General features: G+C 39.1%; 1 protein-coding gene across 1 annotated transcript in view; it reads left to right on the top strand.

Moving 5' to 3' along the window:
• The first annotated feature begins 641 nt into the window (after positions 1–641).
• The window catches only part of SPTLC3 (serine palmitoyltransferase long chain base subunit 3), a 98,933-nt gene continuing 73,418 nt past the window's right edge, over positions 642–26,156 (top strand). Inside the window, exon 1 of the mRNA XM_026668503.2 lies at positions 642–1,073. Coding sequence (XP_026524288.1) covers positions 963–1,073 — 111 coding nt within the window. The 5' untranslated portion in view covers positions 642–962. The remainder of the gene's footprint in view (positions 1,074–26,156) is intronic.

A 26,156-nucleotide genomic window follows, 5' to 3' on the forward strand; every position in this document is an offset into this window, starting at 1 on the left:
TTTGTTTTCTATCAAAATAGCAAATAATCCTATGATTTGCAGGTCCACCTAAAATCAGCCTAAATTCTTAATCTTTAAGAGCAGACACCTAGTGGAGTCTTTCCCTGAAAAATAATTGGTAGGTTTACTGTAGTTTAGCAAGCAATGACATCTATCTATCTATCTATCTATCTATCTATCTATCTATCTATCTATCTATCTATCTATCTATCTATCTATCGTTTGTTTGTTAAATTTTATTTGCCGCCTATCTCGTCTTGGGGCTATTCTCGTCGTAGGTCGATGATCAACACCAACGCTTCTCTTCCAGAAAAAAAAATACTTTCAGATCGGTTAAGGATTCTCCTGACAATGGGGCTGGAGGGGGAGGGAGGGAGAGGAAAGTTAGTTTAAAAGTAAGCAGTCTTTTTGTACAGATTGAGAGAGAGAGAGAGAGAGAGCGAACAGGGAGGCTTCTCCTTGCAGATTCCTCGCCATACAAGTAGAGCAAGCCTTTAAGATTCAATGTAAAAGGCGCACGGAGCGCCCTGAACAAAGCCAGCTTTGCGCATTTTAAGTCCTTTAGCAAGCAGCCTGCCTGCCTCGAAGCGTTCCCGCCTTCTTCTCCGCCCTCCTTTTTAGCAGCTTCGCTTAATTCCCCACGAGTCACAGCTCGGTGCGCTCAGCCACAGTATGGGCTCTACGCTTTGCGATTGCAGTAAATCCCCGTTTTGCAGTTTTCGCTTGCTGGGACTACGGGGAGCGTTTACCTTTTAAGTGGTTGAGATTGTATGAAGTGATTAAAAGAACAACAACAACAACGATCTCCCCGACCAGCCATCCGGACCAGTTGGATACCTTTATATACCTCTTTCTTAAAGGAATCGGGTTGGTGGGGTTTTTTTTTTTGCTGAACTTTTTGAAGTTTGAAGTACCGAGGCGTTCCTAAGGGACTAGAAACCCGGTGTGTGTGTTAAAAGCAAATGGCTCACCCGAAAGGTCTCTCCAATGGACATCTACACTGTCGTCAGAAAAAAAATAACTTCTTAAAACACGAGATCCACAAGAAAAACGGCGTGGTTAAGGAAACTAAGGTAAGCTCTACACTCCAGGATCGGCTCCCCAACTTGCCTGCCTTTTGATTTCTCCGCCGTTATTTTAATGGAAACTTTTTTAGATGTACCGTCTGCCCCTCTTTCCCAACCTTAAAAGTTTTCAACCCGCGGGATGTGGTTGCCTAAAGCAAGCCGGGAAGAACTCATTTCCCCCTTTTCTCATACATTGCGGATAATGTCATGGTTCTCCCTTTCATCTTTCATCATAAAACCTGTATAACGTTATTAATTGCTCCTTTAAAAAAAACAAAACCTCAAACTCTTTCTCATAAATGCCACATCAACTATAAATGCCCCAAATGATCTAAAGATGGCATCAGGTTTGAACAGAATGTTTGTTTGTTTTTGGCTCTGATTTGCAAATCCATCATTGGCCTGTGCAAGTGAGATGCTTTTGTAGGTTGTTTCACACACCAGCTCGCTTCTCTGCTCGACTCCGTTGGGAGTAAACTGATGGTATCTTCTTTATTTTGAGGTATTACTGGCGCCCCTCACTTTATCTTTCTCGATTTCAACTTTTCACTGGTAGTCACACCTCTCAGTCACACCTCTCGGAGGCTTCCTGACGGGTTTTTCAGGTGTCATCTTGCCAAACAGGTCTTGACATTGGTTGGAGAAGCAAGGTTGTTTGTGTTTGGGGGTGATTTTCTAACAGAAGATGGGATTTTTGAAAGGTTTAGTTGGAATGAGGAAAAAGGTGGAATGTAGTATCTTTGATCGCAGGTCAGTTAACTTATTAATTGTTTTGATTATTGTAATTAAACTGGTGGTCTGATGCTCAGGGTTGGCATACATCCTAACGCATAAATGTGTAATACAAAACATGGCTTCCCTTCCCTTGCTGCCCCAAATGATCTAAAGATGGCATCAGGTTTGAACAGAATGAATGCTAGCAATATGATGGCTAGTAAGCAGCTCTCTAGAAGTCCCCAGAAAAATATTTCTCCTTAAGATGATAGAGGTTGGGCCAAAAACCCAGTGTGTGCTCCTGTGCTGAGCTTGCAATCCTTTCCTTTGAGGTAAAAATTAGCTTTTCTTTACTTATCAATCAATAGCTGAAGAGGCTAGAAATGAAGTAGCCACTTGGGCTTTCTTAGCTGAGGTGGAGTGTCCTTTCTTAAGTTAGTATCTTGTTCCACCTTTCCTGACATTGTTAAACATGTCTGGTGAAATAACAGGTGCTGCTGACTAAATTCCTCAGACTTGACCTTGTATATAAGTATTTCCGATCTTGATGTTCTTATTACCAAAATTTTACTATGACTTATTAAACAGATCCACGCAGGGCCTAACCCAAGGAGTTTCTGTGAGTGGTAATTGCTTGGCGGTAAAAAAAAAGGGGGGGGGAGGAGAGAATGATGTTATACTTTAGTGAGAGAAGAGCATATATTGTAATATAATACCTAACATACTAAAGTGGTTATAGGAAGCAAAAATAGTATTTGATAAATTAATGTTTTACAAATACAAAGTGGTTTAGAGAGAATTCCTAATGACTGCAGTGTAGAATTCAAATTTATTGAGGTTTCGTCTTATACTATTCTTGAAGAAATGGGTATTTCCCTAGTTTATCTGAAATAATCCAACTATCTCCCAGAAAGATAATGGAATTTTCCGAAAAACCAGTCATACAGTTGGACTCTATGGTGTCTGCTTGTGTAATAATATTTTGTTTCCTTTATTAGAGTGAACAGTTTCTGACTTATATCACCTCAAATGTTTAGTATAGAAATCATCAATTTATTGTATATAGTATATGTAAATGTATCTATATTTAGTGTACCATAAATACATTCATGATTTAAATATTCATTAATGGAAAAACGTTCAATGCTGTTTAGAAGAAAGGAATCTCTGAAATTTACTTATTGAAATCTTTATTAATATTACAGGTTTATATAAACTTATTTCCCTACTAACCAGCCAAAGTTTACTTCAATAACTGCTGAATTTTTTTAAATATTCGGGTCATTTTGTTTTATTTTTTATTTATTATATTTACAGTTAATTTGTTTAACTTAGTTGCTGAATTATTTTGAAAATACCATTCTCAATATATGTTTGTTAATTGCCTAACTAGGAGGAAGAATCTAGAAAGAATGAAAACTAAGGACTTCCCATAACGTAATAGTCACTTGTTTAGATTACTACTTAACCTTATCACATAAGTCAGCTTTAGATCTTTAGTTAGTTTTGTAAATTCTAGACTGTCACTCTACAAACAAACTTATATGGTTGAAATTCTGAATGCTAGCTAACTATCGTTAATGCTGATTTAAAAGAACTATAGTTTGCTGGAAATATAAACTCTTGTACTTTGGTCACAACTGACAAAGGTATTTTGAAGTTTTTTCAGTTACAGTCATCCCTTCTCAGTGCTTGTTCCCTGAAACTGGCTAGATCAAATTTGAACTTTCTACAGCAACAACAGTGTAGGTAACTATACAAATTATGTATTTATTAAATTTACAAAGTAATACTTAATCTTGTCAAGTTTTCACAGCAGCTTATAGTAAGATACCAGATAAAAATTTGTATAATAAATATAATAGAATGCTATAGAGGTGGGCCTGCCTAACTTCTAGAGGGAGTCGGTTCTGTGTGTTCCATAACATTATTTCCATGATGGAAAAGCACTGTTTTCTGACTTTAGACTTCCTCACCTAATGATGTTAGGATACTATGAACCATTTTTCCTGGGAAGATCACCTTAGCAGAATTGAAATAGTGATCCTGAAATTACCTAAATACAAAACTTATGAAGGCTTTTGTAAGGCAAAACTAATACTTTAAATTGCACCTGGATGCTGGTAACCATTGCCGGACCCACAGTACAGTATAATATTGATCATGGCAAGTAGCATACATTAACAACTAAGCTACTGTATTTTGGACTAACTATAGGTTTTAAATGGCCTTCAGAAGCAACTCTATGAAGAGCACATTACAATACTTTAATTGCATGGGTTTCAAGGACATAAATCATCATTGCGCATCAACCTGCAAAAGAGAGAGCTGAAAATAACTCACCCCCCAAGTCTTCCCTCCACAGCATCCATTCCATCCTCATGATGGTTTGGAAGTCTTTAAAAAAATTGACTGTTCTCCAAGGGTCCTAAGGTAAGGTGTTTGTGAAGCCCTGTTGGTAATGCTTTTTTGTTAGGGAAAGTATGTTTTTATTGCTTTCCTTTTATTCTTATTTTGATGTAAAGCCATTGTGGAATTATTATCAAATCAGGCATCCTCTAAATCTCATAAATCCAGCAAATCAATCTGCCTTTTGAGCACTAGCTGTGAGTGGCAGTACAGTCCATGACAGAAACCAGAATGAGCAAACAGTAATTCCATCTTGCTAGGTTCAACTTTAGACCATTACCTCCTATCCAAAACTCAGCAGCTTGCAGGCACGATGATAAGATTTCAGCAACATCTTTTGTAGATCCAGGGTAGAAATATATAGCTAAATATCAGTATATTGGTTGTTTTACTTCTATCGCCTCTAAACTGTGGGGTGACATCTCAAAATGGTGTCATATAGATGCTAAAGAAGGCAAGGATTAGTCTGCATGAATCCCCAGTCTTTCTTCTCCCAGTACCACTGACTAGAATTGCCTACTGGGATAGAAATGGACCCACTTCAGAACACTGCATTGAATCCCCAGAGGGATACCATGGTGGACAGTATCAGAATCTACAAATTGGTCACCTAGGACAAGAAGGGCACACTTTCCCATATCTGGGTCCCAGTAAAGGCCATCCACTGGAGCAATCAATGCTGACTCCATCCCATGCCCAGCTCAACATCCTGCTGGAAAGGACCTTGTAATCTGCTTTCTCTCAAATTTTCTACAGTTGAATCTAAACATGTTCTCTCAAAAAGAAGTTTGTAAACTGGTCTATAGTTTTCAAAAACTGCTGAGTATGAGGAAGGTTTCTTATTGAAGGTTGATAGTATCATCCTCTCCCAAGGAGGAAATCTCAATGGAAATCATACTCTAGGATTAATGCAGTAAGAGAAAGGAAGTTTCCAGATAAAAGTTAAACCAGTTTTACCAGTTAAAAGATACTGACTTGGTTCACCAGTGCCAAATCATGACTTGTTTTAACCAAGTTCTGCTAAACAAAAAGCTCATGTAACCTCACAAATAAGATGTAAATCACATTTTATACATCACAGTAGTTGGATTCTTTATCTTTTAAAACCAACATGACATTAAAAAATAAAAATTGCTTAGAACAATTGAGTCATAGCTTTTAAATCTGTCTAACACATTTTCTGAGGTGAAGAAATAAAATGGAAGGGAAACACTGAGTTTCAGATAGAAAACAATGGCATTTAGTTCTCCTTCCCGATAACACTTCATGGGTGAGGCAAAACAAAATATAATAAATGTAAGGCTGGAAGCAATTTCAGATAAATATGCTATAAACCAGTTGTAGTCCTATTCTTAGTTGCGTTTGTAGAAATGATATTGGAAATTTAAAACTTGACAGTAAAGATTCCAGTATGCTAAGCTGCAATGCTTTTTGGCTTTCACTAAATATGAAGTGTGAACTCAAATATTAGCGATATAAAGCTTGTCATTGTGGCTTAGCATTGGGTATGAAAAATAGAATATCTTTCTGTAGCTTCTAGAAAGTGGTGCTTTTATGTTTTTTGAGGGATATCAATTGGCAAAATAGATCCTAAGCTTCATAAAAGGTTAACACTCCCATTTCATAACTTAATCCTCTTTCTGAACCTATTTTAGCTTTTGGCTGCACCTATGTGTAGATTAAGAACACTGAAACCTAATATGATAGAGGATAGGCCCTGTACTATATTATAATCCATGACAAATTACAAACGTGTTCATACAAAATATTACATTAAATCTCATATGCTTAGTATAATGCTATGGGTTATAGATAATATGCTAAAGTAATATGTAGTTTGTTTGATTTTACCTTAGCCATTGAATAGGGTGCATCATAGATTCTCTTAACTTTCTTGGCTTCTCATATATGATGGATTACATCTGTCATTCCCTACCCACCCATTAGGTAAGGAATACTATTTGATATTTGAAAGGACAGATGCAACTAGTGGCTTTCCTTGAAAAGTGCCTTTAATCCATCACCAAGATAGGACAATATACTGGAGATTAAAAGAGTTCACCAAAACTGTCAATTCATTTTTTTATGAATTTCACAAAACAAAAGGAAGGTAGTTGATCTCCCTACGATATTTGCTATCTAGTCATTCCATTTGCCTGACTAAAATGTAATCAGAACCCTAATTTAAAGCAAATTAAAGTGTAGGCGAATAGGTTTTAGAAATCACATGTCCTGTGGAATACTGTTTGTTTTTAATCTATTAGTATTCAGTCTTCTTCCAGTTATTAAATTAAAGTTCATCCAAATTCAGCCTTTCCTCAGTAGGCACTATTTAACTGCTTGGTCATTTAACATCAGGTAACAGCATTCATTCAATCTTGAGCTAAGCAAATAACTTTTGTCAGTATGAGATCACCAGAAATCCCCAAACTGTATATTAGACTGTGAAATTGAAAAACAAAATGCTTACAAAACCAGTGACAAGTTATTGACAAAAAGGCAATGTGGATTTAATTGAGCTAGATTCAAATAAAAATTTACTTTAACCTCTTGATTGCTTGAATTTTTTACTCTACGTTCCTTTCAGCTTTTATGTTAGTTAGTGTGTCAGTAAGTATGTTAGTTAAGTTATCAGAATTGAATGCAGTATTCCAAGTATTCCAAATGAAGCAACACTGCAATGTTATACTGTATGAAGCATGGAAACTGAATATTTTCAGTTGGATTTCCACAGGTGAATTTGCTTCTTGTCACATTTTATGGAATTATTTTATTATTTATTACTGGATTATTATATTATTTATTTAAAAAATGTACATGGCTGTCCAACTCACTCTCAGTGACTCCGGGCAGCTTATGAAGCTAGAAACCCGATATGCAAACAATAGCAAACAATAACCCCTCACTCCCCTGGTGACAGCAATCAATCAACCAAATAAGCCAGTTGATGCACTCCAACCCCACTTTGGAGTTTATAGTTTTTGTTACTGCAGATGTCATTCTTTCATTATAAGTGATAGTGGGCGTATTCAAAATTGTTAATTTTCTTATATATAAGGCAATCACAGGATCTTGGTCCTGCATGATGTAAGCCATGCAAAAAAATTGGGAAAAATAAACAATTTTTAGAGATTTATGTAGCTAATGGATCTCTAGTTATACAACCAAGTCTCTCTCTGAAATTGCAGGTAATATATAATGTTCCGTACCACAGCCATTAATCTTACAAATATATAAAATTTATGGAACATATATAAATATATATAAATAATAATGTTCCTATCTGCAGAGCCAAATCCTATAGTAACCATGTTTTTCTTTTTCTTTTCTCCATTATGCTATTCGTTTCGTGGTGATGCATTTTTTTTCTTTTGTACAAATTATCATAATGACACGTAATCCCTTCGCAGCTTTATACTGAATTTTATAATCAATTCAGAACACACAATATCGTAAAACTCTTTCCCGCTTTGGCAAACATAAATCCCCATGATTTATCCCCAGAGCTGCATCCTTCAATTGCCTCCCCAACACCCACTACAACTTCCCACTACAGTGTCTTCAAAAGAAGAGATTATGGTTTTGTTTGATCACACAGCACTCTTTACTCCCGTAAACCTCAGAACTAGAGAAACAATCCATGGCAGCAGTATTTCACAACCTACCTAACCTAACCAAATACACTAAGATCAAAATACCCAGAATAATGGACCTCGGCAACCTCCTGTCTCACATCCGACTTTCGGTTTGATGGATAAATTTACCAACAAAATAGAGGAACACCCACGAGATCACCACTCTCAGTATTGTGGCAGATACTGTAATGTAGCATCTAGAAACCATAGCCTTCCTTCAGATAAAACCAAAAGTATAGCTATGTTATGTGGATGACACCTTTGTCATAATAAAAGAACAATTAGAGAACACACATGAAGCAATCAATATCATCTTCAAAGCAATAAAATTCAGAAGAGAACAAAAACAACAAAACACTGCCCTTTCTGTATCTTCTTATCAGCAAATTAGAAACACAAGTCTATTAGAAACCACACACATTAACCAAATACTCCACCAGCAAAGTAAACCCAACTTTCCAAAAAAGGTACTAGATAAGAACATTATACAAATTTATTGCAACAACCCAAAGCATCCAAAAAAAAGGAAACTGGCTGCTTATACAATTTCTTCCAACAAAGTGGATACCCATGCAACTTTATCTAAAAGTGCCTGATGCTCAACCCACTACGGCACAACCAACACAAGCTATAAAGAGTATAACACTGCCATATATGAAAGACATCTCAGAAACAGACAAGAGATTTTAACACAATGCCATCATCAGAGCACACAAACCAACTAAAGTCCTCCAAAACATCTTAAGTAAATCAAAAGATCCAGTAGCCCAAGAAGAAAAAGAACAGGAGTAATACACAACATATAATATAAAGAATGTTGACAGCCACTATGTATGACAAACAGGCAGAAGTCTAGCAGAGTACATCCATGAATATCAACTAGCAATCAAAAGACACAATGATGAAACCCCTTAATTTCATAACACAGAGACAACCTTAGTTTAAACTGGGAAACTGAGAGCATCCTACACCAAGCTACTGTAATTCCAAAAATGTTAGGGGATTCCTGGAGACTTGGCATGCAGACAAATCAGACCAACAACCCTTAATGGAGACAATTATGTTCTGAGTTTTAACAGTGTACTGGACAACCTGTGCCTCATTAGGTCATTGTTTTAGAATTATTCCCTTAACTAAAGAGAAAAATAATGACCGAGCATGGGCAAAAAAGCAATGGAAGTGGGAGTGACTTCCAACTTCTTTCCAGCTTCCCTGTTGAACTTCTTTTTTTTTAAAAAAAAATTTTTTTATTCTTTAGAAATAAAAAATACAAAAATCTCATTTCCATTAACAGTTATTGTGTCATTGTATATACAAGCTTTTTATTTTGTGACTATACATTATTTTTATCCTTATCCTTCACCCATTCGTACCACCTCTCCCATGTCGTATAGTATTCTCGATCCTCTTTGCCTTTCAGTTCCATAGTGAATTTATCTAGTTCAGCACAGTCTATTATTTTTTTAATCAAAACTTCATCTGGTGGTATTTTATCACTCTTCCAATTTTGTGCTAACGTGATTCTTGCTGCAGTTAAGATGTGTACATAGACTTTGATAAGGGACTACTTTTACAAATATGGGAGAAAATTTAAAAAAGCATTATTTGAAAAGACCAAACTGGATCTCACCTATGGAAGCTATCCAAATACAAGGTACATTAAAAAAATGATTAGATATAAAGAATTGGTAGATGAACAGGGGGAATTAAAAACACTGGATAAACTAAAAGAACAAGGGATAATATTAGACTGGTGGGTATATTTGCAAATTCAAACCAAATTTAAGAAAGATGTAAAGGAGCTAGGGATAGATAAAGATTTACAAAAATTGGACCAAATCTTGACAGGCAAGGATATAAAATTTATAACACGAACATATAATTATTTACTGGAGGTAGAACTAGAGGAGGAAATTGTTAAGGGACCAATGATTGCCTGGGCGAGAAATGTGGGTCATAATATAAATTTGGATGAGTGGGAAAAGACTTGGACTGAGAACTGGAAGCTGACCTTGTCGACGGCATTCAAAGAAAATCAATATGAAATGTTTTGTAGATGGCACTTAGCGCTGGCACGACTGGCGAAAATGTATCCAACCTTAAAACCAGAATGCTGGAAGTGCAAACAAAAGAAAGGAATGTTTTTCCATATGTGGTGGCAATGTATAGAGGTCAAATAATACTGGAAGAAAATACAGAGATGGCTTTTTGAGTTTACAAAATATAAATTGAATTTGAAAGTTTTCTCCCATTCCTTGTCATTCACAGAGAAGAGGAAAAATTCTAAGATGGATATTACAATTTTTCTTCATGTGGTTTTAAACTAGTTTTCATTTTAAGAACTTGTTGAAGCAGGTAGGGATATTTTGAGTTGGTTACTGCTGAGGAAGAGAGGACTAAACATTACATTACAATTACATAATTGTATTACAATGAGGCTTTAAGACCGTGATGGTGAACCTATGGCACACATGCCAGAAGTGGCACGTAGAGCCATCTCTCCCAGCATGCCAGCTGTTGCCTGTTGCTCTTCTGGGTTCCAGTGCACACGTGTGCTGGCCAGCTGGTCTTTGTGCGCTCATATGTGCCAGAAACCAGAAGACCAGGTGGCCAACTCGTGCATGCGTGCATGAAGAACACCTTGGCATGCCAGAATCCGGAAGCTGCTCTTCCAGGTTTGGCGTTCCCATGCGGATGCACCAGGGAGCTGCTCTTCCGGTTTCTGGTGTTCCCATGCGCAGGCACTGGGGAACTACTCTTCTGGTTTCTGATGCTCCCCCACGCTCACGTTCCCGTTTCAGCACTTGGTGCCAAAAAGGTTTGCCAACACTGCTTTAAGATAAACTTGATGAGCGTAAAAGGAAGCTGTTTTAGAGCCATGCATTTGGAGGAAAGCATTTGGGGAGAAGCCCAAATGTATGTGATGAGGTGAGTTTCTGAGGGAAATCTTCTGAGAGAAATCTTTCTCTTTCCTACGATTGGGTACTTCATGTTTGCCTTGTGCATTTCTTTTAATATGTGCGGTTATGAAAGTCTAAGTGGTATGAATGAAGTCTATAGAAAGTGTGCTGTGGTTACATCTGTAGAAAGTGTCCTGTGGCAAATTATCTTCATCTCCTTTGAATTCTGACCACACCTTTTTTTTTTCTATTTTTTATTTTAATTATAAGAATACAACACAGTGCAGCCTTTCTGGCATTGCAGTTGTTATACATATATACATTTTACTTCACCATTTACAGTCTCCTTGTTTGATACATTGTTTACTAATTATTCTAATCATCATAACTACTTAAGTTCCGACCTTGCCTTCTTCTATGCAACCAATGATATAATTTATTCCATGTTTCATAGTACTCAGTTTCCCCCTTGTTTTTTAATTCTAGGGTTAACTTATCTGATTCTGCACATGCCATAATTTTCTGTATTATCTCTGTTTCCGGCGGTATGCTTTATATCTTCCAGTATTGCACATATATTATTCTAGGTTCTGTCAACACATGGACTATTAGATAAATTAAATCCTTCCTATAGCCTTCTGATATTATTCCTAGGAGAAAAAATTCTGGCCTAAATGGAATACACTCTCCCGCCATTTGTTCCACCCATGTCTGAATCAGTCTCCAATACTTTTTTGCAGCATTGCAAGTCCACCACGTGTGAAAACATGTGCCTGATATATTTTTGCACTTCCAACAATTTGGAGATAGACTTTTGAACATTTTGGAAAGCCTTGCTGGTGGAAGATGCCACATGTAAAACATCTTATAAAGGTTTTCCTTGTATGCCACGGCCAATGTTATTTTTGTATTGGTGGTCCAAAGTTTTTGCCATTTAGCCACTTCAATATTATAACCAAATTTTTTTTGCCCATGCCACCATTGTTTCTTTAACTCCTCAAGTTTGTATTCTAATAAATATCTATACAGTACTTTTATTAATTTATCATCGGTAAATGATAAGTTTACCATCAAATATGACCACACCTTTTGTTGGCATTGAGGATTCCAGTTTGGTTGTTCAGAGTCAGTTCAGAGCTTAGAGTGAAATAAATCCATTACCCTTGGCCAAGGTAATATAGACTATAATGATTTTTGCTGGAAAATGCCAACAGCACAAATAACTCAATTGTATATGGCAGATGTGTCCCTTTTTGTGTTTTATATTACTTTGAGACTACCATATGGAATAGTTATATAATTCCTCCACGTGAGCTATCTCATTCTTCCTTGAAGGATGAAAAAGTCTACTGTCATTCTGGATAAAATCCAACTTGCAGTCCATGGTCAATAAAGCACAAATTACAATGCTGACGTAATTGCACTGGCATTTATTTCTGTACTTAAGCACTATAGTTTCTTTATATTCCATACTACACAAGGCCATACTACACAGATAGTTACAAATTGTTAATACATTTAACTTTACTGCTTTTCTTCCACTTAATCACAGGATCTTCTTGTTTTACACCACACTCACCTAGTTCTCAAAGCAAAGTTTATCCATGTATGAATTGAAGGGGGTTGATTTTTTTTTTTAATCTGCTTTTTAGGGCTGAGTATGCCTGGCCCAAGGGTTACCAAGGTAACTTCCGTGTCTCAAAGAGGACTAGATCCATAGTCGTATTGATCATTGAACTTGAGTTACCAAAATATATGGATCTGGGATATATTTTGGACACTATTTTCTCATAAGGGTAATGCTTGTACAATAAAATGTGTCATTTGTGACAACCTGCTTCTACTAGCCTGGCTTTGTTTTTTGGTTTTATTTTGTTTTGTTTTAGTGACTATTCTCTTTGCTTTTTATTACAAATGTAACATTGCCTTAGTTCCTTAAAATATTTTCCTCTCTCTATTCTCCATTGTGGTGGAGATAGCATCCAGGATTGGGTTGTCAGTCTGATTGGACTGAGTCTGTCAGATCTGTGAGGACGCTCCCATGTTGCTAAGGGTCCCAGAAATTGACTCAGTTAAGCAGCTAGGACGACATGTTGTTGAGTGCTCTTCGAATTTGAACTTTAACTATTAAAAATTAGGACAATCCAATCCTGAATTTTATCTATTTGACAACAGGCTCCCGGTCTACCATCTGAGTGGCTGTCAAAACTCTGATCGCTCGGGGCTTCGGCCCAGAGCGAAGTGAACGGATCAGCTGAGGGCTGATTCCATTGAAGTAAGGAGAAGCTTGGATGGTGTGTCTGAGAAGATCTCCATACCCTGGTTGGCTTGGCTTGGGAAGGCTATCGTGTGGTCTTAACGTCTGCCAGAGCCTGTTTGTCTGCGGTGCTGTTTAAAAAGGGCGTGAAGGCAGCTGTTATCGGCAAGGCATTTTGACAATTTTTTTCCGCCCTTGCTGTTCAGTGTTTCAAGTGGGGATTGCCCCTGGACCCTTCGGAGGACAGGTCAGCAGTTAAAATTAGAGATAAAAGACTGCCTGTCAGTTAGCTAAAATAGCGAATTCTTCAGAGAATGCCAGCCATGCAGACAGAAGAGTGGAGAAGAAGGCTCACTGACCGTCACGCTCTGTAAGCCCTTCCAAAATGAATGTCCCAGCCTCAACAGAAGACCCCAAGCCAAGAGCCAAGACTGCAGGGGCTCGAAAGAGCTCAAGGCAGCAGAGTGGGACGAGCACCACAGGACAGGGCGCTGAACAGGCTGTGGGCTAAATGACAGAGAGAAGCAGGAGTCTGTGGGCTACAACAATCAGACAGCCCATTCATCTTCCATGCAAGTTAAGCCCCTCAGTTCCATGATGACAGGTCCCATGGAAAGCCTGGGATGTTTGCTGTTCCCAAGGCATCAGGCCTTTCAACCAGTATGGTGCTCCTCTTTAAGGCAAAATGCAAGGAGGCAACTGCTTGGGTGCCTCTGAGACACCAAGCCTCTTCTCAGAGAAGACGTAACTGCAGTGTCATTCCTGCACCAAAATGTTCACAATGTCAGCAAAGGCAGTCCTGTCCCCCGGGCCGCCCCCCAGGAAGCTGTTTAAGGGAGCAGATCTAGGGCCCTTGAAGGCCCCCACAGGGGGTCCCTGTGGGCTGCCTTGCAGATCCATTTCCGAGATAACCACCTTGGGGGGGGGGGGCAGAGGGGCGGAACAAAATTTCAGAGAACTTGCCAGTCAGCAACTTGGGCAGTGAAGGCCTCCATCGCTGCATCCTTTTTTAATAGGGCATCGTTTATATGGCTGAGGGAGCTGCAAGAAATGATTCCAACCTATAACCTGATATCTCATCAGCATATTAATAAGCTTCTAGCTGATGTTGAGTTCTCAGCTGATGCCACCCTCAGTGCAGCCAGATTTGCCTCAAAGGCAATAGGATCTTCTATAACATCTCGCCATTTGCTCTGGCTCAAGCAATGGCAGGCTGATATGAGGCATAAGTGGAGGTTGGCCACTGCCCCTTTCAAGGGGGACAAATTATTTGGTGAAGTCCTGGACAAGGTGCTGGTGGACTCCAAGGACAAGGGGAAGATCTTGCCTTCTAGGTCCAGAAGGAGCGATTTCCGCTCAATGCCTTATTCCTGCCACCCCTCCTTTAGGGCACCTGAAGCTGGACAGGGGTTTTCTAGACCTCAGAGGCCTTTCTTTCCCAGGCAGGACCAGCACCAGTACAGAACAGGTAGAAATCACCAGTTCAACAACAAGCGGCCCTTTCGAGGGGCTGGAGGTCATCCCTTCTGACGTCCCAGATAAATCTACTGTCAATTCTCCCATTGGGGGATGTCTGGCCTTGTTTGCCAGGCATGGGGAGGAAATAACCACAGATACCTGGGTCCTGGAGATGCTCCGTTCGGGCCTTTCTCTGGAGTTCCTCTCCATTGCCTGAGGTTTTTCATTCATTGCCCTGTTTCTCAAAACAGAGAGAAGAGTCCTCATGGAAACAGCTATTCAGCACCTGCTGGAGATCCAGGCTATTCAGCCGGTGCCTGAGGAACAACAGGGGATGGGATTTTATTCCATCTTGTTTGTAATACCAAAAGCCTCGTGGGGATGGAGGGCAATTCTGGATCTGAAGCGTCTAAACCTCAGGGTAAAATACAGGCGGTTTAAGATGCATTCTCTCCAGGAGGGAATTAGGGAGGGGGATTTCCTTACTTCCATAGATTTAACCCTGCCCATAGACAATTCCTCAGGTTCTGCTATAACAGAAGGCATTTTCAGTACAGGGACTTGCCCTTTGGCCTTTCATCTGCTCCCAGAACATTTACAAAGCTATTAGCAGCCCTGGCAGCCCACCTGAGGGCTATCCTAGTCAGAGTCCAGTGTTATCCGGATGACATCCTGGTCCAGTTCTCCTCACCATCTCAAGCAGCAGAGGACTTGGAGATCACCATCCAGATGCTGCAGGAGCATGGCTTTTCTATCAACAAGGCCAAGAGTCACTTCATTCTCACCAATAGATTGCTCCATCTAGGAGCTGTAAGAGATACCATATCACACAAGGTGTTTTTATCCCAGGAGCATCAGGAGAGTATTAGGGAATTGATTGGGCATGTAAAATCTAAGAACAGGGTTCCCCTGGTTACACTTTCTAAACTCCTAGGTAAAATGGCATTCCAATGTTTTCTTCTCCCTTTTCAGAGGACAGGCAGGAGTTGTTTCCACTTCCAGGTCAGGTTAACCCCTGAAGTCATCAGGTCCTTTAGATGGAGGCTGTCCAAGGCCCTTTATTTAGGGCACTCATTTAAGGAATTTAACTGGCTGGTGTTGACCACGGATGCCAGCCTTTATGGCTGGGGAGCTCATCTCCAATCCAGGGTGGTCCCAGGCAGATTTGAACCACAACATTAATTGGCTAGAACTCAGGGCAGTCCACCTGGCCCTGAGGCAATTAACAGACATAGTAGTAGATAGGGACGTCCTGGTCTTAACTGACAATGTGACCACTAAGGCACATATAAACCGCCAAGGGGGTACACATTCAAGACTCCTGATGCTGGAAGTGGAGCAACTCTGTCTTTGGGCGAAAAGACATCATGTATTGCTCAGAGCTGAGCACACTGCAGGTGTATCCAATGTTGAAGCAGACTGGCTTAGCAGAGCCACCATAGACCATGCAGAGTGGCGTTTGCACCCTGCTTTTTTTCAGGAGCTGTCAGAGTGCTTTGGACGACCAGCAGTAGACCTCTTCACCTCTCAGGACAACTAACAACTCCCAAGATTCTACTCCAGGTTTGCGGTTCTGGGGGTAGAGGTGACGGACCCTTTACACAGCCCTTGGCTAAGGGAGCTTCTCTATGCATTTCCTCCTCTGCCCCTGATCCAGAGTATGATACAAAACCTATTGGGGGAAACAGCAGAACTTATATTTGTGGCTCCTCATTGGCCCAGGCGGCCATGGTTTGCAGACTTAGTAAACCTATCTGTGACCAGTCCTTGGAGGATACCAATGGACAGAGTATCTCTTAGCCAGGGATCGTTATTACATTTGGAACCCCAGTGTCTTCAATTGACTGCTTGGAGATTGAGCAAACCATTCAGGCCTCCAGGATGCCTTCCACCAATCACATCTATGATGCGACCTGGAGGGCTTTCTGCGAATGGTGCTCACGATCTGGGTTGGACCCTACCGAGGCCTCGGTCACCCAGTTGTTGGATTTTCTTCAAGATGGACTTGACAAAGGCCTGTCTCCCAACACATTAAGGCAGCAGGTGGTGGCTTTCTGTACTTTCTTTGGGGGGCTCAGAATCCCTATCTAGGCATCCTACAGTCCGCAGATTTCTGAAGGGAGATACAAATCTGCGGCCTCCAGTGGTTCATCAATATCCAGCATGGGACCTCTCTAAAGTACTGCATTTGCTGACTGAGGCCCCATTTGAACCACTGAGATCTACTTCTCTGCAATTTTTGTCTTGCAAGATGGCCTTCCTGGTAGCAATCACTTTTGCCAGGAGGATTTCGGACTTGGCTGCCTTATCTGTCAGGAAGGACATTTATATTTTTCACCCCAACCGAGTTATTTTGAGACTGGACCTTTCGTTCATGCCAAAGGTGTACTCTTGGTTCCACAGAGCCCAAGAACTGGTTTTACCTGATTTCTGTCCGAAACCTGTCCATTCTTTAGAAAAACAGTGGCACACTCTGGACATTCAAAGGGCCATGTGTATTTATGTTAAATGAACTTCTCCCTTTAGGAAGTCTGAATCCCTTTTTATATCTTTTCAACCCTCTACCATGGGTTGCAAAGTCACTTCAACAACTGTGGGGAGATGGATCAGACTATGTATCTTCAAAGCCTACCAATCCCAAGGTCTTGCAGTTCCTCCAAGAATAACAGCCCATTTGACAAGAAGTGCAGCCACAACGGCAGCGTGAGCTACTCAAGCCTCTCTGGAGGAGGTTTGCAGGCGGCAACTTGGGCATCACCCTCTCTGTTCATCGAACATTATAAGATGGACTCCTTTGCATCTTCGGAGGCAGCCTTTGGATGGAGAGTTATTCAAAAGGTCCACCCTGTCTAGGGGATTCGGACCGAAGTAGGCCCACCCGTAGGACAGCCAGCTTTGGTATGTCCCAATCCTGGATGCTATCTCCACAACAATGGAGAAGGGTTGTTGGTTCTTACCTTATTAGGATACGACCTTTCTCTTTGGGTGGAGATAGCATCCAGACCTACCCTGATGGAGGTCTGTTCTGAATCAGTGAAGCATAACAACCATAACAAGAAAACACGTCAGTCTGTCACTATTCCTTCGCCAATTTCTGGGGACCCTTAGCAACATGGGAGTGTCCTCACAGATCTGACAGACTCAGTCCAATCAGGAGCAGCGACTGACAACTCAAATCCTGGATGCTATCTCCACCCAAAGAGAAAGGTCGTATCAGGTAAAAACCAACGGCCCCCCATCTTTGTCATTTTTTGTATCATACCTGTTAAATTATATACTTGTAAGTTAATCTATGGCATGTCATTTTAAGTACTTCTATAAGTTATGCTAATGTTGGATCCTTACCTGAAATCCTTAATTACGTGCTATTTAATCAGATAGCCATTTGAATTGAAAGTGATTGCAAGGTAACCAAGACATTGGCCACTCTTACTATGACTGTTATGTGTGGTAATACCATGAATTGGTGCCTATCATGCAATGAAGTGGAACAACCCAAATGCTCCGTATAATCATAGGAGCACTGAAGAATCCATGTCTGTGTTTCCAAAGTACAAACAAAAGTAGTTTCGTTCATCTCCAGCAAGCTGTCTTTAAGTTAGTAAAGATAGTAAATGAACTGCTAAATAAGAATCTGATGCTCTGTGGTAATATTGAGCCCCCAAATGATTTCTCATTGTGAATAATTAAGGAGATCATCTCTTCTTAAAATAAAAAAGTTTGCCAGTTATGTCTGTTAGCCGGTTGCTTAGCCATATTCAGAGAATCTTCCCTGATGAACTTCCATGAATGTTTTTTTAGAGGTTAGATGCACTGCAGAATTCATTTGGCGATGATATGGAGATGCATAGTCGGAAAGAGAAAAGGCAGAGTTCACTGAGGCAAATCAAAGTTTGTTTGTATGATGTTGGGTGGAAGCTAAACTTTTTAGATACTGTTGTTAGGATTCCCATGTAGCGTTCCTTAATAATTACTGGCTTCTTATATTGAAGAGTGTATTTTGTTGTGCCCAATTGCATATATAGGAGGTATAAATCATAATAGTTTTAGCAATATTTATGCAGAAGATCTGTCGACTACATTTCACTGCATGGTATCACTGATTTGTTTATAATGGTATGTTTACTGTCAGTTGCAGTTACCTGTCATTCTTTCAGTTTGAAGAAGCTGAATTAGATGGATCCTTGGACTTTGTTGTAGCTCACATTACAGTATGAATGTACGTAGTTTCCTTGCTTCTGTTAATTAATATGATACAGGAGAGTACAGGAATTCAAAATTAGAACTCTTGCTGACTTAACAACTTAAGGCCCTAGGTTCTTAGTTCATTTATTATGATAGACTTTTAGGAACCATGTTCATGTAATTATATTCATAAAGCAAGATTGAAAAAATTATAGGCATTCCTAAACATAGTTGCAAGATTGCATTTATTAATTTATGATGAGTTGCTTTATCTATGAATAGGGTGCCTTAGGATTGTAAATTTTCATTTGTTTTTTCTCTGAAACTTTTACTTGCTTGACTTGTGACTAAATCAAGGCTACATAAAATCATTGTAGCCAGGATATTTCCAAAATAGGTAATTATTCATTGAATAAAGGTGTAACATTTGTCAAAATTCTGAAGCAATGGGAGGTCATGAATTGATGTCATGATTCCCAGAGAAAATGAGAAAAAAATATACATCTTTTTCCTAGTGCTCCAATGCTTGAATTGTGGCAACCGTGTGTTTTACTTGCTAGGCTGCAGATATTGTAGTTAAATGCTAGTGAATAATATGATCTCTCATATATGATTCAATTGTGGATGAGAAGGCCCACTCATACAACTGAGATCTGGGATAAAAAGCTAAATGGTATATGTTTTTCTCTTGGTTCTCAGAAGAAAACTCTGAATTGGGGAAAGATCTATTATCAGGGCTTAAGCTTATGGAAGATCTATTATCAGGGCTTAAGCTTATGGAAGATCTATTATCAGGGCTTAAGCTTATGGAAGATCTATTATCAGGGCTTAAGCCTATGCCAAGAAAGAGAGTTACAAAAACGCCTCAGACAGCATCCATCCCAATTCACATAAAGAAGGAGAGGTGAAATAATAATTCAGAATTGCAAATTCTGTTACTGTAGCTGATTTTATAAAAGTACCATTAGGCTCATAGGGTGTCTGTTTCTTAGTCTGATCTACCTTGTAAGGCTAAAACTTTATCAATTTCCTTTCTTTTTCCAGGCTTCCTTATTCATTCAATTGCCATTCTAATGTTTCTATCTTCATGGACTCTGTTGATGTACCAATTACTTGGTGATAACGAATTTTGTGTAGACACTATGTCCTTTCTGAAATATTTCGGTGTTCACAATGAGACTGCTATGGTTTGATCAATTCAGGATTTATGGCTGTCAAAACACTGGATGAGATTGCTCCTATTAACTATCCTACAAATTTGCCAGTTCTGGACAGCTTTTTGGTTTACCGAGTACTGGGCCTGCCTGACAATCAAGTTGATACCATTGCAATAAAAGCAGCAAAGCAGCAGTTTTGGTGATCAGAGATCTTTTGAGGGAAGAATGAGCCAGAAAAAATTGCCTGTAGGCACATCACATGAACTTTCAGGGTTATTTATTGGTAAAAGTGGTTGTATCCACTGTGGGTTGGATGCCAATTGGACAGATTCTAATATTACTAATGAAAAGTTATCTTGTGAAATGAATTGGGATTCATTTGAACATGCAGGATCTGTGGAAGTAGAAGATGCTTTTGAGTTCTATGTTGGATCCATATCTTTTCTTCATTTGGATGTCTAAATGGAGCATAGCTTGTTGGATCTACGAGGTTGTCAATGCTTTATTGAAGGATGGATTGATATCTCCTTCATTGAAAAAGTGATGTGCGCTGTCTTTTGTAGAAGCCAGATGTGCCTGACTTTTGCCCTGTTTCCAATCTTCCTGTTTTAGATTGGTGGAAATACTTTCAGATGATCCTAGAGAAAGCAGATAATGTGGAACCCTTTAGTCCCCATCATGGGACAGAAGCAGTATTGGTAACTAGATGACCATTAAGATCCAGATGGAGGAGTGTGCTCCTCTTGGTCTTGTCAAAACTTTCAGAAGCATTGATCTCCTAGAATTGGTGACACTGAATTATACATTGCCTTTTCATGCCAAGCTAGGGATGCCATGGAGACTTTGAATTGGTACCTGGAAACTGTGAGAATCCGGATCAGGTAAAACAGCTCCAGTGGTCTAGAGGTGAAGCTCTCGCCTCACAATCAGGAGGCTATGAGTTAGATCCTAGGTAGAGGCTAATATTTGGAATAGACTCTCCTGCTCAAGCGGGGTTGGACTAGATGACCTCCAAGGTCCCTTCCAACTCTGTTATTCTAAGCTCACATTGAATTCTAGCCACATTCTGGATGAAGTTGTATTCATAATTTGAGGCTCCTCCTGGATTTGCAATTACTGCTTATATGGCTAATAGAAGTTGTACCTTTGATCAGCTTTGGCTGCTGTGTCAATTATGGTTTTATCTAGACCAGGAGGCGCTCATCTCATTAATTCATGCCTTGAACACTGTTCTGTTCAACTTAATTGCTAAGTTCTCTGCATGGGCTACCTTTGAAGGCAACCAGAATCTGCAGCCGATACAAAATGTAGTACCAAGATTACTGGTCCCACCAATATAGAATTACAACTATACTAAAGTTGTTCATTAGTTGTCACTTTGTCTAATTAAGAGTCCTAGTCATTACTTTTCAAGTCCTGATGCACCACTGGCATACATCAGGTGACATCTTGTTTAAATTAAAATTGCTTATCTGGTCCACTGAAAGAGGGAGGGGGCCTACTGAAGGTTCATAAGATCCCTAGGGCATCTTGCTTGTAATAGCTGCATCTAATGAAATACTCTCCTCTGCCCCCAAGTATTATATGTAACCCCCACATAGCCTATTAACTATAAGGGCCCATCTTGAGTTTTATCTCTAATTCTATATCTGCTTTCTATGGGTTTTTTTTTTTTTTTTGATACGGTTATGATTTTGCTATTTATTATAGATTTTTTTCTTTTTTTGCTTTATATATGCTGCCTCTTTGGGATTGGGGCAGGTTATAAATACTATAAATGTCAGGCGCAAACAACCAGGCCCACAAGTGCAGCATTCAAGCAAACTATTTTGTTATGTTCTTCCTGTAACACAGGAATCTCCCCAGTCTGACAGTTCTTCCTTGGGAACAATTAGATAAGACTCCAAGTAATTCAGGGAGAGGTGGTTCTGTCCTTTTTACACTTGCACACTGACGCTAAACGCTCCCTGCTTGATGCCAGAGGTGATTTTCAGCAGGTTCTGACCAGTTCGGAGAACCAGTAGTGGAAATTTTGAGTAGTTCAGAGAACCGGCAAATACCACCTCTGACTGGAGATTTTACAGTATCCTTCCCCTGCCATGCCCACCAAGCCATGCCCACAGAACTGGTAGTAAAAAAAAATTGAATTCCGTCACTGCTTGATATCTCCTGTCTGCCAGTTTGGGTGCAGAGAGGAGATATCAAGCAGTGACGGAATTCAATTTTTTTTTACTGCCATTATTTGTTGTGGTCAAACAGCTTTCTATTAAAATTTAGACTTCTAGTAACTATCCAATTTTGCAGAAGTGAATTCAGATGGATTCCAGAAGGTCCTATAGACTATTTTTAAGTAGTATGCCAGGCAGTCTTCTCAGAAGTAGAATATGAAAATGAACCAGATTTAATACAATAATTCAATTAATTATTGAATGATTGATACCAATATCTGGGAAGGTCTTGGAAAAGATAAGCAACAAATCTGCAAACACCTAGAAGTAAACAAATTTATAACCAGTAGCCAACATGGATTTATCAAAAACAGATCATGCCAAACAAATCTCATATCTTTCTTCAACAACGTGATTAAATTAGTGGATCAGCAAAGTGCTGTGAACATAGTACACTTAGACTTCAGTAAAGTATTTGATAAAGTAGATCACAACCTAGTTGGCAAACTAGAAAAACGTGGAATATAGAGCACTACCACCAGATGGGTTTTTAACTGGCTGACAAATAATATTCAACATGTAATCCTCAATGGAACTACAGACAGATGGAAGTAAGTAAGCAGTGAGGACTCCAAGGTTCTGTTTTAGGCCCCATATTCTTGAATATCTTCTTAAAGATCTAGATGAGGAATGGAAGGGGAATTCATCAAATATGCAGATACACTAAGCTGGCAGAAATAGCCAACACCACAGAAGATAAGCTCAAGATCCAAAAAGATCTTGACAGACTTATCTATCCCTAACCTGGCTTAACACCAGTAACTGTGAGAAGGATGTTGGAGTCCTAATGAACGATCACTTAAATATGAGACAACAGTGTGCAGCAGCAGCCGCCAAACAGCCAATACTATCCTAGGCTGCATTAATAGAAGGATAGAATCAAGATCATGTAAAGTTTTTTACAAAGTCTTAGAACTTGGAATGTTGCATCCAGTTCTGGTCATCACAATATATAAAAGAGAGTGAGACTCTAGAAAGATTGCAGAGAAAAGCAACAAGAATGATTAGGGGGCTAGAGGCTAAAACATACGAAGAATGGTTACGGGAATTGGGTATGAAAAGAAGGACTAGAGGAGACATGATAGCAGTTTTCCAATATTTGAGGGGCTCCTACAAACACAAAGGGGTCAAACTATTTTCCAAAGCACAAAAAGGCAAGACAAGAAATGATGGAAATGAACCAAGGAAAGAAGCAACCTAGAACTAAGGAGAAAATTCCTAACGGTTAGAGCAGGGGTAGGGAAACTTGGCTCTTTTATCACTTATGGACTTCAACTCCCAGAATACCTGAGTGAGCCATAAAAGGTTCCCCATCCCTGGCCTACTGGTTTTTCAGTTGTGGGGGAAATCAATTTTTGACTTGAATGGGATTGTTTAAAATGCAAATGTAGAACATATGTCAATTCAAACAAATTCAAATAAAACACAAAAAAGACAAGGAACAATTTGGATTTTATAATACAGATCAGGAATTAGACAAAATTTTACAAGGAAGTGAAAAAAAGACAATTACCAAAATGTACAATTATTTATTGAAATTTAAAATGGAAGAGGAAACGGTTAAGGAGAGCATGATAACATGGGCTAAAAATTGTGGCCACAATATTGAATTAGAACAATGGGAACAAATTTGGTGAACTAACTATAAATGTTGTCAGTCTCATATAAAGAAAATATTTATAAAATGTTCCTATTGCTTGTACCTCCCACCAGCAAGACTTGCTAGGATGTTCCCTAATATGTCACCCAAATGTTGGAAAGGTAACTTTAGCCAGGGAATGTATTTTCACATGTGGTGGACATGTCCTAAAGCCCAAAAGTACTGGTCTAAGATACAGACATGGTTAGAAGAGATGACAAAACTAAAGATTAAATTCAACCCAGAGACTTTTCTACTTGGAATGACAGAACTGACATGGAGCAAAAAACACCAGCATCTGATATCACATATCATTACAGCAGCAAGGATAGTCTTGGCCCAAAACTGGAAATCCCCCAAGCATTTATAACTCACTGATAATACTTGATTTGCTTGTGATTTTCTGATCATTATTTATGTCAATTGCACATCCAGTTGTACAGCAATGTCGAAAGGGTTTATCCCTGTGTATTTTGCAACTTATTACTACACATAGCATTACGACATTACCAGATCTGCTACTTTTCAGATAGTATTGGGGACCAGGTGTGTCTCCTAACTTTGCATGGCTGTTGAATGTGACTAGCACTTTTATCCATGTAGCTTCCAGACTGAATGACTAAAAACACGCGATGGGGAAATTGTTTGGAAGCCACAAATACAAGTACCAATTTATGGTACTAGGAAGCAGTAATAATGTACTTGCCTGGTTAACTCATTGTAAAATTTGTTCTCCTCACACTGCACCCAGCAAACAGAAATACAGGACAGCTACTTGGTCCTGGTCATGGGTCATCTGGATTACAATGTACGGTACTTCTTTGAAAATCTTATTGAATGCATTTTTACATATACTGCACTTAAGAAAAAGGGAATAAAATCACTGGCATTGCACACATAGTTTTGCAAGTCCCAGAAGTGATAGGAATTCTGTCAAAATGTGCTGTAGTTTCCATAATGACTATATTTTTTCCTGTTTGGCATCCTCACAGCCCTGGCAGCGTATTTGATGATGACGGTCTCATGTTTTGAGAGGGAGTTACAATATTTACTTAAAGGCATTTTTATTTCATTTCATAAGCCAAAAAATAGCTTCTGGAGGTTGTGTGTTTTTTTTTACAGCCAATAAAAAGACATTCCTAGCTAATCTAACATGAAAGAAAAACAGAAAAAAGAGATAGGAAGGAAGGAAGGCGTAAGTTCCTGTAAATTAAATAGAAATTCTTAACATGAAACTATTTAAGGGGGGGGGGAAATCTGAAAGAACTGGTCTTTTAGCAAAGTTAATGGCTGCAAAATTTGAGCAGTTCCTATTTACCTGCTTTTATATTCTCCCATTACTTATTCCTTCCTTTATAGGTGGTGATAATTCCTTCCTTTATAGGTGGTGATAATTACTGTGATTACTATTGTTATTCTTATGAAATATATATGGATAGCATAGTTTTAATTAAATAAATGTCAACAATTGAAACGTATGATTGGAGTTAATTTTTTTTTTCATGCAACAGTAAGGCTGAGCAGAAAACTAGAAGTATGTCACTACAGTGACAATGATGGCTACTTGGCATTTTCTTTTTAACTAGTGGTTTTAGAATTATGTTATCTATTAAATAATAAAAAACATATAGTAAGAAAATAGTAATAAAGTAAATTTGGTATTAGTATTGAATTTTTTCAGTTTTTGTATGTCTCTTTCCTATTGCCAAAATGCAAAGTAAAATCAATTTGATAATGATGTTTTTTACCATTTATTTTTAGGGGAAGTATGGCTGAAATATATGCTTCCCCCAAACCTTCATATCAGATTTTAATTTTCTTACTGCTTCCTCTTATTTGTCTAATTATAAAAATTATGCTAAATTGCTCATAGGGGGCTCTGTCAGTCTCCAAGATAGTGTGTGTGTGTGTGCATGCACATAAATGCATACATTCACACATAATTTTACTGACATTTTTAATAAACATAGTAAAAACTAATACGAATTAGAAGAAAAAAGAAATGTTCACTTAATGTGGATCAAGAACTTTTGGACATTATTGATGTGCCAAAGGTGGATGTCCTGGTTGCTGTTGACGTCCTCATCTATCATACCAACCGACGCTGAGGAGACACTGAAGGCGGAGGACCTGAAAGAGGAGATGGCTCTCTGCAGAGCACATCAGGCCAACACCTGGGCCATTAGGGCCTCCACAACGGCATTCTTTTTCACCTGAGCCTCACTGCATTGGCTTAGGCAATTGCAGAGAAGGACTCCCCCTGAGGACCTTAGAGTCCACCAGGATCTTAATAAGATCATAGCGGCAGCAGAATTAATGGCAGATACCACACTCACTGCAGCCAAGTTCTCTTCGAGGCCATTGCCTCTTCTGTAACAGCACGTAGGCTTCTTTAGCTATGTAATTGGCAAATGGACACTAAGAATAAATGGAAGCTGGCTTCAGCCCCCCTTAAGGAGAAGAGGCTCTTTGGGGAGTCTCTGGATCCATATTTAATGGAAACCAGA

The sequence above is a fragment of the Notechis scutatus genome, chromosome 1 (assembly GCF_049901735.1).
Source record: "Notechis scutatus isolate UNSWTSFEM ecotype Mainland chromosome 1, rNotScu1.2, whole genome shotgun sequence".
Classification (NCBI taxonomy): Eukaryota; Metazoa; Chordata; class Lepidosauria; order Squamata; family Elapidae; genus Notechis; species Notechis scutatus.